The 14180-nt window shown below is 42.4% G+C and overlaps 1 protein-coding gene across 1 annotated transcript in view; it reads left to right on the top strand.

Annotated features, from left to right (window-relative positions):
• The first annotated feature begins 879 nt into the window (after positions 1 to 879).
• The window catches only part of TMEM38A (transmembrane protein 38A), a 34237-nt gene continuing 20936 nt past the window's right edge, over positions 880 to 14180 (top strand). The window contains exon 1 of the mRNA XM_069964424.1: positions 880 to 1148. Within this exon, the coding sequence (XP_069820525.1) occupies positions 1025 to 1148 (124 nt within the window). The 5' untranslated portion in view covers positions 880 to 1024. The remainder of the gene's footprint in view (positions 1149 to 14180) is intronic.

Genomic DNA, 14180 nt, shown 5'->3' on the forward strand with positions numbered 1-14180 from the left:
GGGCACTATATGGGGGCATTGGCTACTATGTGGGGCACTGGCTACTATATGGGGCACTGTATGAGGGCATTGGCTACTATGTGGGGCACTATATGGGGGCACTGGCTGCTATATGGGGCACTGTATGAGGGCATTGGCTACTATGTGGGGCACTATATGGGGGGATTGGCACCAATCACACTGCTGCTATCTCCAAACTGTGACAATGAGCAAAATATTTTTTTTTCTATTTTTCCCCCCTAAAATCAGGGGTGCGTCTTATCAAAAGGCGCGTCCTATAAGGCGAAAAATACGGTATATATACACATATATACAGTATATATGAACAATGTTCCAGTAATACAGCCATTCAAAGGCATACACCATAGCAACATTTCAGATTCTTTGATTGTTGGGGGTCCGGTTGCTGAGACCCCAGTGATTGATAAAATGAAAGGGCATTTTTAATGGTCACTACACTGTTAGTGATTATAAGGAACAGTTTGATTTTTCAGCCAGTAATAGTGTCACTTTGTCTGTGGGCTATCTTCTTTAACGTTACTGGGGTTCTGCATTTCAGGTTAAAAAGCAGATTTTTATTTTTATAATAATCATGGACAGAACCTTTAAAACTGGATAACCATAACTAAATTACTATGGCAAAAAGCAGGCTACAAATCAGAGGAGCAGGCCACAAATAGCTATTATTCTATTTTCATTTGACTACATATGGGTGGTTTGCTAGACATACAGTAAGAGATAATGAATGTAGATAATATAAATGTAACTTAGCACAAGGAAGTCCTGCAATGTGCTACAATTGTGTACTTGCCCTCCCATGCAGGCAGCACGGGGAGTGGCCTCTTATAGTCAGCTAAATATAGCCCTCATAACCGGGGTTTATTTTAGCAGTAGTGGAGGTGGGAGAGGGGATTCACACAAACCGTTTGTCTGTCATCCTCCTGCACCCCTCCCCATAGATCCCCAGTCACCGCAGCTTGCTGTCACTATCAGCAAAGACAGCGTGGGAAGCTGAGCCACCACCATGGAGCTGCTGTCATCTCTCAGCCTGGACGACCTGGCTGCATCTTTCTCCAAACTACCTGTCTTCCCACTCTTTGATGTGGCTTATTATATTATTTCCATCCTATATCTGAAGTATGAGCCAGGTGGGTTATTTCATCCTAAATGTGCAAGTACTAATGATATTTAGTAGTCAAGATTAATGAATGTGTTCCGCATATACTTATCGCTGCAAGGGTTAACTGTCTGAATCTGTGACAACTGCTCATTTGCCTTTTAAGGATACAGAAATTGGAGTAAGAATGAATGGATGAATTGTAGGCTTTAGAAAAATATTTAACTCTTTACTGAGCTGCCTGACAATGCAGTGTGTTAGCCCAGCCATGAATTGGTAAATCTTAGTCTGAAGTAATAGTAAGTTTTGAAGAAACAACAATGCTGAAGCTTATGATTTCATAATTAGTAGTTAATCACAGAATGTAATGTATCATATTAATAATAAATTGTAGACAGTAAGTTACTAACATAAATCTCAGCCGGAAAAAGTTTTCTTGCGTCTGACCCTATAAACTCCACACGGGGCCATTAGCTCAGTCCGTATCTTAGCCACCTGTTGACTTCAGATAAGAACTGACAATCAGCAGCCAAAGTTATCAGCAGTGGTGAAATGCTCATCTCTTTATTTAAAGAGAAACCGAAGTCTCTCCTTACTCATCTTGGGAAAAGGGAACCAATCAACAAATTTGTGCTGACTGGGCTCCCAGAACGGCTACACGCACTCCGCAGCCAGGTCTGTGGTCAGGGGTTCTGGGCTCTGGGGTCTTCATGTCTGGTAAAATACTTTTTAATCCTGTGCACCAGGCAGGGGGAGAGCTGTAAACTAGTCATCTGGGCTATGACTATTCACGGCTGTCTGTCCTGTCAGCGCGCTCTCCAGGGTGATTGACAGGCAAAGAGGCCTGTTAGCAGCCATAGCCAAGTGGGGTGGGGGGGAAATCCCCTACACTGTGACACTGTGAGCTTTGATTGGATAGGGCCCTATCACATGGAGCGATAATGTAGTAGGCAATGATCTGCCAATAAAACAATCATCAGCTGATCGGCTCTTTAGGTCCAGTTTTAAAATTATCGGCCACCAACCATGCATTGCTACGTGTAAAAGGGATATGTAGTCGGTGGCTAACAATTAAATAAACTGTTCATACATTACCTGTCCACGCTCCCAGTCACCTCCTGCCTTCTGCTCTCTTCCCGGCACCAAGCGCTGTAGTTTCTCTGAGCTGATAGGCCTCTTAGCCAATCACTGGACAGGACCGCTGCGGCCAGTGATTGGCTGCACGCACATTGCTAATGATGTCCATGCAGCTCTTGTTAAACGATAAAGAGCCATGTAATAGGCTCAGTAAACGAGTGTTGATCCAGCAGATTGGCGCTCCTTTACATTATTGATCGGGCCATCGTCGGCCCATCTAATAGGACCCTTACTCCCTGCCTGGAAAACATAATTGGATAGTCCATGCCTGGAAAACTTGGATACAGCCATAGGCTATGTTCACACAACGTCAAAAAAAGAGAAAAAGTGTCCGCCTTTTTGATTTAAAAAGACGTCTGTTTCGAAGCATTGAAGTCAATGGAATGACAGACGTCCAAAGCACATAGGGGGAGGTTTATCAAATATGGTTTAAAGTGCAACTGGCTCAGTTGCCCCTAGCAACCAATCAGATTTTTACTATTAAATTCAATTAAAGACACACCTAAGGGGCAATTAGTAAACCCACACAACAAACAAAGAAACAAACAAAAAACCAAATAACCTCATGCTTTGCTTCAGAGTTGCCATTTAATATAGATCCTAATAGCAAAATATGTTGTTAAGGGTGCCTTCACACGTACACAGAGATTGCTTTTTTTAAATGACATTTTATGTATACAAAATAATAAAAAAAGCGATCAATTTGTCTGATCTAAAAATTTTTTTTACTAATAAAAAATAGACATCATGGCGCAAAAAATGACACCCCATACGACCCCGTAGGTGAAAAAATAAAAGCGCTATAAGAGTCCCAATAGGGCCATTTTTAATATACCTATTTGAAAAAAAAAGTTTTACTGCTATTAAAAATAATAAAATGTTAGAAAACCTAGTAAACATGCGTATCGCTGTGTTCAGACTGACCTGTAGAATAACGAAAAACTGTCAGTTTTACCGTAAAGTGCATTACAAAAACACGGACCCCCCCCTCCCCCCCCCCCTCCCCCCCAAAAAAAATAAATTGCAGAATTGCATTTTTTGACCCAAATTCACCCCATAAATAATATTTTAGGGGTTCCGTCATTCATTTTATGGCAGATTGAAAGAAGCCATTACAAAGTACACCTGCTCCTGAAAAAAACAAGCCCTCACATGGCCCTGCAGGTGGAAAAATAAAAGTTTTATGGGTCTTAGAAGGCAAAAAGGAAAAAATAAATACGCAAAAGTGCCCTTAAAGGGAACCAAACAGCCCGTTTGAGCTGATATGGTTTCCTTGAGCATTGTATAAAGCACCTGGAGCGGCCCCGGCACGTACCGGCCGCGGCCGCAGCAGGTACTTTTAACGGAGAAAATGACTTTTATTCCCTGGCTCGTGACTAGATACGAGCGGGGAAGTAGTCATGGTGGGCGGCTCCCTGCTCGTATCTAGTCACTGCGCTCTGCCTGTCAGCGCGCTCGGCGGGATGATTGACAGTAACGGCCCTCTCTGCCTGTCAATCATCCCCTCTGAGCACGCTGACAGGCAGAGCGCAGTGACTAGATACGAGCGGGGAGCCGCCCACTATGACTACTTCCCCGCTCGTATCTAGTCACGAGCCGGGGAATAAAATTCATTTTCTCCGTTATAAAGCACCTGCTGCGTCCGCGGCCGGTACGTGTTGGGGCCGCTCCAGGTGCTTTATACAATGCTCAAGGGATCGGGCTCCGATCGCCGTGCCTGCTAATTAAGTTTTCAGATGCAGCTGTCAAAGTTGACAACTGCATCTGAAGACTTCAGAGCAGCTTATCCCTGGTGTCTAGTGGGGAGATCGCTCCCCCGTGATGTTGTCATGGAGGAGCAATCTTCGTGACTGGTGCTGGCCGGGGTCTGTGCCGTAATGGCGCTGATCCCAGCTCGGCATTCGGTTGCTTCCGGCTGCAGCAGCCGGAAGCAAACAAGTGCCGATCTCATCGATCTATGCTGCATATCTATTTTTTTTATTTCGCAGCATATTTTATGCAAAAATTCAGCCTGTCATTGCAAAGTACAATTAGTGACACAAAAAATAAGGGCTCGTGTGGGTCTGTAGGTGTAAAAATGCAAGTGCTATGGCCTTTTAAGCACAAGGAGGAAAAAATGAAAACACAAAAACGAAAATTAGCCTGGTCCGGAAGGGGTTAAAGGAGCATGTGTCATAATAAAATTACCAATTGTTTAAATCAAATTTTATGTTCAACATTTTTTCAAGTGTTTTCAAAGTGTTCTGTACAGCATTAGGCTATGTTCACACTGCGTATGTTTCCGGCCGTAGTGTGGACCGCGGATATACGCACGTTGAGGTTGATGCGTTCGCTTGAAAGTATATGATATACGCCCACACAATGCACACTACGTATGAGCTTACGGCCGGATCGTATACGGTGCCGTGAAAAATGAACACAACCATTGTTGGAGGACGAAAATGTAGAAACTCACGGCAGTGGATTTCCATGCGGTCCCGTACGGAGTACTTATTTCAGCCAAATTGAACTTGATTTTTCGATCCAAAAGGTTCTGTGTGTTTTACGGGGCTGGGCGAAGATTTCCAAGTAAATGACCTGCCTCAGATCGCTTCGAAACAAGCTAGGGAAGCATAACTCTACTACGGGTGTATGTTCGCGGTTCGAACGCATCCGGCCGCATGTCTATTTTTCCCACGCCCGTTGTTTCAGCCGCACATGTACGGCGTCGTATAAAATGCGGCCGGTCTCATCTGTAGTGTGAACATAGCCTTACAGTGACAGGTGACACTGGTAGATAGCACCACTATAAGACATTGGCAGCTCTTTATGGAATGACCTCTTCAAAGACCACAGAGTATGCTCAGTAATGCTTTACACTCTCAATAGATCAGGTTCTGTCTATTGTCATCTATGTTCATTGTTCTTGATTTAAAGCATGTCACTAAACGATATAAAACAACAGCTCCGTAGGTCCAAAACCTATAACAATATGCAAAAAATGAAAATTAGTTATACAGTACATCCCCCTTAAAGAGTCACTGTCGTATTTTTTTTTTTGCAGAAATCAATAGTCCAGGCGATTTTAAGAAACTTTGTAATTGGGTTTATTAGCCAAATATGCCATTATCTGCATTTAAAAAGCCTTTTCCCAGGTCCCCGCCTCCCTCCTCTTTTCCATCCACTGCAAAAAATCAGGAAATTGTGACTTGTTGCATCAGATATACCCAGTCTGTTCTAGGGGGAGGGGGGAGGAGGAAGGAGGGAGTTAGCCGACAGCAGAAAGCAGATAACAGAGTATTACAGGCAGGAGCTGGGCGAACGCTGTAATCAGAGCTCAGAGAGGTCAGTGGTGACTGTCAGAGGAGATAGAGGGTGATGTATTTGTAGATTAACTCTTTGTTGTCCTGTTTTGGTCCTTTATTTAGCTCTCTCCATAGGAGAACAATGAAGACAGGGGGGAGAGCTTCAAACTGCTTTTTCATGATAAAAATGCATTTTTCGGCTAATAAACCCAATTACAAAGTTTCTTAAAATCACCTGGACTATTGATTTCTGCAAAAAAAATAAAATAATTCACGACAGTGACACTTTAACCCTTTGAGGACCAGGCCCAAAATGACCCAGTGGACGGCGCAAATTTTGATCTTAGTGTTTTCGTTTTTCCCTCCTCCCCTTCTAAGAGCTCCAGCACTTTCAGTTTTCTATCTACAGGCCATGTAAGTGCTTGTTTTTTTACAGGAATAGTTGTACTTTGTAATGGCGTCTTTCATTTTACCATAACATGTATGATGGAATTCCAAATATATTATTTATGAAGATATAAATTGGTGAAATCGTAAAAAAGAATGCAATATGGTAACGTTTGGGGGGTTCCTGTGTCTACGTAATGCACTATATGGTAACAGCGACATGATACAATTATTCTATAGGTCAGTCCGAACACAACCATATGCAGGTTACACAGATTCTCTAATGTTATATATATATTTTTTTAATGAAATCCTTTTTTTTTGGCAATTAATTATAAATAAAATGGGCCTATTGTGACGCTTATAACAGTTTTATTTTTTCACCTACGGGGCTGTATGGGGCGTCATTTTTTCCACCATGATCTCTAGTTTTTATTAATACCATATTTGTGAAGATCGGACGTTTTGATCACTTTTTATAAATTTTTCTTTATATATAATGTAACATAAAATCGGTAATCAACGCACTTTTTTCCCTCTTTTCGTGTACGCCGTTTACCGTTCGCAATGACGCTTGTTATATTTTAATAGATTGGACAATTACGCACGCTACGGTATATTATATGTTTATTTGTTTATTTATTTTTATATGTTTTATTTATATAATGGGAAAGGGGGTGATTTCAACTTTTATTGGGGGAGGGGTTTTGGGGTAGTTTAATAGTGTTTTTAACTTTTTTTTTTTACACATTTGAAGTCCCTTTGGGGGACTTTTACATCCAGTACTTTGATTTTTACACTGACCATTGCTATGCCATAGGCATAGCATTGATCAGTGTTATCGGCAATCTGCTCATTGAGCCTGCCTGTGCAGGCTTAGTGGAGCAGATCGCCGATCGGACCGCAGGGAGGCAGGTGAGAGACCTCCGGCGGTCCGTTTTACCGATCAGGACCCCCGCAGTCACACTGCGGGGGTCCTGATCGGTAAGTGACAGGGAATCCCCCTGTCACTTACACTTAAACGCCGCGGTCTCGTCGCGATCGTGGTGTTTAAGGAGTTAATGACACGCGGCAGCGCGATTGCAGCCGGCCCCCACCTGCTATGAAGCGCGCTCCGCTCCGGAGCACGCTTCATAGCCGGAGAAACACCCAGGGCGTACAGTTACGCCCTAGGTCGTCTGGGGACAGACTTCCATGGCGTAACTATACGCCCTGGGTCATCTAAGGGTTAACTAGGCTTGAATTTCCCTGTTGACTGTAAGGGTCCTATTCCACGAGCCGAGGAGGGCCCGATCAACGATGTAAACGAGCAGCGATCTGCTAGATCGCCGCTCGTTTACTGGGCCTATTCCACGGCCCGATGATCGTTGAGCAAGGGCTGCAGGGACATCATTACCGATGTCCTTGCAACCCTTGCAGCAGCAGTAATACATTACCTGTCCAGGCTTCTTCTCCACGCTGTCTTCATCCCCGGGTCCCGCGCGCTCTATCTTCCGAATGGCCGGTCAGCTGACAGGCCACACTCAGCCAATCACAGGCCGCGGCGGTCCCGGCCTGTGATTGGCTGAGCGCTCCGTCAGCTGACCGGCCATTCGAAAGATAGAGCGCGCGGGACCCGAGGATGAAGACCGCGCGGAGAAGAAGACCTGACAGGTAATGTATGATGCTGCGATGATTTTAGGTCTGGCCCTAAATGAACGATCAGCCGATGACACGATCATCGGCTGATCATTCTCTCTATTTCACCGAACGATAATCGCCCGAATCGGGCCAAATGGGGCCGATTATCGTTACTGTGGAATAGGGCCCTAAGGGTACATTCACATGTCAATTATTTGGGCGGACAGCGGAATCTGCCGGAAAATATCATTGAGCCTATGGAACGGGTAGGACTTCAAGTGTGAATGTACCATTGGGCTAGGTTTACACACAGTAAAATAAAAGCTGAATCTGACTGTAATTTCAAATGAAAGTGAAGCCATAGTTTGCAAAAGCAGTTGGTAAATAATGAGCATGTTTATTATTTGGACAGTTGTAAATAACCTCAGAATTGCAGACATATTTTACCTTTATTTTATGGGGAAAGGGGAAAATTAAAGATTTGTGATCAATTTTTAATAAATTAAATTGCATAAATGGAAGGGATGCGAGCCACTAATATACTGCAGATAATGTAGTGTTCTACCAAAACATTACACACTTTCTCTCCCTGATAGCTCTGTTCTAATCAAGTACTTAGGCCCTTAGCACTTACTCACGTCCCTCCAAGTTGCTCGTGATCATGGATCCTCAATTAGGGCGATTTTAGGGCCCATTGATTTCTATTGTGCTATTCACATGATCCAAGTTCTCATGGATCTGCAATCCATTCCGCAAAAAAATAGGGCATGTCTTAATGTGAAACGTGATCGCAGCATGGCTGGCTTTCCAGAAGTCTATAGGATCCTTTTTTTTCATGGGTTCTATGGATTTGACATATGTGAATCTGTTAAAAACAGGCATGTGATGTTCTATCTAAGCTAGTTCTATTTTTTTAAACTGTATAACTTTAATATAAGTAGCACTGTACAATTTTTAATGAATCTGCCAAAAAAAAAAAAAGGATAAAGAGTGCAGCGCTAGATAATGGACTTAGTCCGTTGAATATTTAAATAAGGCTTTTGAAAGGCAACTTTGAAAACTGAGCAACAGTTGGGGAAATGTGGAGATGTCCTTTACTCACACATATAGTGTTACAGGTCAGGACCCAAACAGGGTTGTGTTTATATTCATGGCTGCCAGTAACAAGGGCGAGCCTGTTCCAACCTATAAGTTGTTTGATTAATTAAGAAATGGTTGTCACTGTTGATGGACTAAACAGCTGCCATGTAGCAGTCCATGTGTGTTATGCACTATTTACACTGCTGCTTTTGCAGTATTGTTCCATCGTATTCTAATTGTCCCTGTTTCCCTTTTGACTGAATGCAAATCAAACTTATTTTCATAGAAAATAAACTGTGTCTCTGACCAGTGAAGAACAGGTGAGATGCATATAAACAAATATAACACCCAAGGAGTAAAAAAGAACCAAATAGAAACATTCTGACTACAGATGAGTAGGTATTAGAGATGAGCGAACCGGGTTCGGGTTCGAGTCCATCCGAACCCGAACGATCGCCATTTGATTAGCAGTGGCTGCTGAGCTTGGATAAAGCTCTAAGGTTGTCTGGAAAACATAGATACAGCCAATGACTATATCCATGTTTTCCACATAGCCTTAGGGCTTTATACAACTTCAGCAGCCACCGCTAATCAAATGCCGAAAGTTCGGCTTCGGATAATCGCATGTTCAAGGTTCGCTCCTCTAGTAGGTATGAAAAAAATCGCTTAGTTCCTATCTGCAGGGGGGTTTCCCAGGACTGGATCCATCTTTTCCCAGCACCTAGGAGTAGCGCACAGAACAGAGCAGACTTCAAAGTCCTGCAGACTGATGAGCAGAATGCAAAAACGAACGAAGTAACTTACTTTGTTCCTACTGTAAATTCACTAATCTCTAATTCTGACTCTTATCCAGCATAAAAAAAACATGGCCACTTTCTCCAAGAAACAACACAACGCTTGTCTCAAGTTCAGGTGTCGTTTTCAATTATGCCCCATTCAAGCTAATGGAGCTGAGTCACAAAACCCCACCCAAACTAGAGACATGAGTGGTGCTGTCTCTGGAAGAAAGTGGCAATGTTTTTCTATCACTGGATAACCTCTTTAAAGGGGTTGTCCGGCGATAAAAAATTATTCACAGAATAACACACATTACAAAGTTATACAACTTTGTAATGTATGTTATGTCTGTGAATGGCCCCCTTCCCCGTGTCCCACCACCCCCACCCGTGTACCCGGAAGTGTGGTGCGCTATACATTACCTGTCACGTGCCGACCACGGTCTCCGATCCTCAGCAGTGACGTCTTCTTCGGGAGGCCGGCGGATCTTCCCGAGTGCCGGCCGCCCTCTGCAGCGTCATCCGAAGCTCAGCCGCGATTGGCTGAGCATAACTGTGCTCAGCCAATCGCGGCTGAGCAGCTGATGACGTGGCCGCGTCATCAGCCGCTCAGCCGCGATTGGCTGAGCACAGTTATGCTCAGCCAATCGCGGCTGAGCTTCGGATGACGCTGCAGAGGGTGGCCGGCACTCGGGAAGATCCGCCAAGCTCCCGAAGAAGACGTCACTGCTGACGATCGGAGACCGTGGACGACACGAGATGCGGTGAGTATAATGCACCACACTTCCGGGTCTAGCGTGGGTGAAGGGAAACACGGGGAAGGGGGCCATTCACAGACATAACATACATTACAAAGTTGTATAACTTTGTAATGTGTGTTATTCTGTGAATAATTTTTTATCGCCGGACAACCCCTTTAAGGCTTTGTCTGAAAAACATGCTGTGAAATACTTGTCTTTAAAATTAGAGGCTTAATCTGATGTATTTTCACTCTCTTTTGCTGTGGATTTTGGTGCAGTTTTAGATGTGAAAACCATTTATATACAGAAAAAAGTCACATGTCACAGTCCACGCAATAGAAGAAATGTGTGCCACATTGTGAGCTACAGTGAGCTACAGTCCCCTTGAAAACAATGGTGGACATTACACACATTACAAAATGCAGTAACCTACACTGTTTCTCCATAAAAGGGCCAGTTGGCAATAGGGGGTGTTTATAAGAGAGGAAAAATATGCTGCAAATACACTGCAGAAACTGTGAGGGATGCCTTGGATTTCTATAGTGTATAGTAATATTTTAGGCACAAACTACACTCATTTAAATGGGTCTAATCTGTGTCTTACATCTTAGCTACTCACCAACAATTGATATGCCGAGAATAAATGACATCATTTATTCCAGCGTATTTAAAATGAATGGGTGAAAATGCAGTCACTAGTTTATCTTGAAAGGGGTCTGTTATAATAATATACATACAGTTGTGCTCAAAAGTTTACATACCCCACCAGAATTTTTGCTTTCTTGTCCTTTTTTCAGAGAATATGAATGATAACACAAAAACTTGTTTTCCATTCATAGTTAGTGGTTGGGTGCAGCCATTTATTGTCAAACTACTGTGTTTTCTCTTTTTAAATCATAATGACAACCAAAAACATCCAAATGAGACTGATCAAAAGTTTACATACTCCAGATGGTAAAGCTGCCTATTCTTCTTGGCAAAAAACCCTCTAGTTCCTGTAAATACTTGGGCTGTCTTGCATGAACTGCGCACTTCAGATCTCCCCAGAGTGGCTCAATAATATTGAAGTCAGGAGACTGTGATGGCCACTCCTGAGCCTTTACTTTAGTTATGCTGTAGCCAATGACAGGTCGACTTGCCCTTGTGTTTTGGACTGTTGTCATGTTGGAACATACAAGTATGTTCCAATGCACAGCTTCCCAGCTGATGAGTGCAAATTTGCCTCCAGTATTTGCTGATAATTTGCTGCATTCATCTTTCCTTCTACTTTGACCAAGTTCCAGTGCCTTTGTAGCTCACACATCCCCAAAACATCAGCGATACATCCACTTTACAGTAGGAATGGTGTTCCTTTTGTCATAGACCTTGTTGACATCTTTCCAAATGTAACATTTATGTTTGTGGGCAAAAAGTTACATTTTGGTCTCATCATTCCAAATGACCTTGTTGTGCATCTTGAAACAGCCAGACCGCTACTTTTTAGAGAGGCCTGTATTTCAGCTGATGTTCTTTCCTGGCAGTTGTGGACAAACTTTTTGTCAGTTTGTGTCAACTTCAGGGAATGTAAACTTTTGATCAGGGTTATTTGGATGTTTGTGGTTGTCAATATGATTTAAAAAGAAAAAGCACAGTAGTTTGACAATAAATGGCTTGACCCAACCACTAACTATGAGTGGAAAGAACGTTTTGGTGTTGTCCTTTTTTCAGAGAATATGAAAGCAAAAAATAAAAGCAATAACTGTTGGTAAATATGTTTAGGATCCAATATGAATGATTTATAATATGCACAGCAACCAATCACAGCTCTTCTCTCATTTTACCAGAGCTGACAGCTGAGCTGTAATTGGTTGCTGTGGGCAGTTTACACCAATGTATATTTTACACCTCCCCTCCGTAAAGCTATGATCACACAACCTAAGTTAGGTATTAATTGTAGCTGTTGTTGCGGATTTGCTGAGGGAATCCCGGCCAGAGTGTACACACATAGTATACACTCCAGCCGGGATCACTAGCGGCCATGCAAAAAACTGACATGTCCTTTTTTCGTGGCCAATATTTATTGTATAGCAGCTGCAGAGAACCTGTCAGTTCACACAATGGAGCATGTGGCTCTAGCTGCATGCTCCATTGTGTGCAGCAGTGAATTCTGATGTGCGTCTGCATCCAAGTTCTGCAAAAGTGAAGATCATCCGGCTGGTACTGCAGTAGTGACCGGGACGATCTTAAGTAACACCGGCCGTTCTGTGACCCGGCCGGATCACAGAATGGCCGGTGTTATACTACGTGTGAACATGGCCTCAGAATCTATAGAACATACAGGCAGTTCCTTGCTTCTCCTAGGTCACACCCGTTAGTGTGTAAAAATGTACCTCTAACTATTTGCATATATTCATAAATACACATACACTGGTCAATGGATGAACATAAAGAGGGCATTTATCAATGAATTTGTGCTATACTTCTGGCTAATAATGTTTTTTAATGTTAATCAAGTTTTTGTACATGTTATAGAAAAATAGAGTGAGAATTATCAAGGCACTTGCGCCTAATAATAGTTTTTGTGCAGCAACCATAAAATTTTGTGCAGGCACATAAAAAGTACCACCTGTTCTAAAAAACTGCATAGATGATATATCCGAAGGTACAAGCGGTTTGGGGGGAGACAGATTGTGGGTAAAGAGTCGCTTTGATGACATGTCACTCACACATTGGCTAGGTCCAGCAACCAGGACCCCATCAATGCCAATACCAAAAGGTCACTTCAGTATGATGAATAAGATTTCTCTGACTCATTTGTTGTCCTACCTCTTAGACTCTCTAGTTCGATCAGAATCTTGAGCTACTCTTATATTAGCAGAGGGTGACTGCCCAATATAATACTGTATTTACAGTAGTTTGCTGTGTAGGAGAAATAGCTCCATGGGGTTCATACTGACTGCAATGTTTGACATTAGTCACTGATGACATTATTTAACATATTTTTTGCTTTGTCATATCTGACATTATTTTCTACTTTGTCACAAAAAAAACTGATAATTTTCCCCTTCTTCACCCTAGGTATTAGTGTTTTAGCTTAAGTAAATAAACTATGTCAATATGTACATACCATTCTTTGTGAGCTTATTATCAACCAGAAACATTTCAGCTTGTGTGCTGGGTAGATAGTGAATGTTAAAATGCATATTGTTGCATAAATTTAGTTGTTTCAGGAGGCTAAATTAATTTTAATGAAACAGTTGTCAATATTTAAGTGTACCTGTCACTTGTAAAAACTTCTGCCCCTCTTTATCTACAGTACATATATTATAGGTGCTCTATTGCCCCCCATATAGTAGTTAGTCCCCTTCGTGAACCCATATAGTAGCTATACCTCTCAGTGCAGGGAGCCCTCCCCCCAGCAGGTAAACACCCAGTATGTAATATTCCCTATATAGACATCTACCCTGGTAGTTACACCCCCCCCCCCCCATGTAGCCATACTCTTACCATACTCACTCTACTCTGACATACTCTGATTAGAGTTTAATGATGCTTGACTTAGGGGTGCCGTTGTACACTTATATTTAAAGGGGTTATCTAGGATTAGAAAAACATAGCTGCTTTTTTCCCAGAAACAGCACCACTATTGTCCTCAGTTTTTGTGTGGTATTACAGCTCAATTTTACATGAATGAAGTGAGTGGAGTTGATTTGTAATACCACAATCTGAGAACAGGTGTGGCCCTGTTTTTATAAGAAAGCAGCTATGCTTTTATTTAACCCTAAATAACCCCTTTAAATGCCGTTTACAGTGAATATATAGTGTAATGTATATTGTGCAGAAAAGTCAGACATTTTAGTTATGCATAGTTTTATTTTGCAGTGCATTGTACCTTTATTTAGTTTTGTATGGTATATCAGCATATAGCATTTATATAGGGGACAACTCCAAGTCAAAAGTTGGCCACATTGTCCCTGAGTGACACAGAATTATGGCCCTGGCTTATCTCTCCAAGAAAAAATTTATTTGGAAGCAATAATCCACCAAACCCTATTCTTGT

This window comes from Dendropsophus ebraccatus, chromosome 3, assembly GCF_027789765.1.
Source record: "Dendropsophus ebraccatus isolate aDenEbr1 chromosome 3, aDenEbr1.pat, whole genome shotgun sequence".
Classification (NCBI taxonomy): Eukaryota; Metazoa; Chordata; class Amphibia; order Anura; family Hylidae; genus Dendropsophus; species Dendropsophus ebraccatus.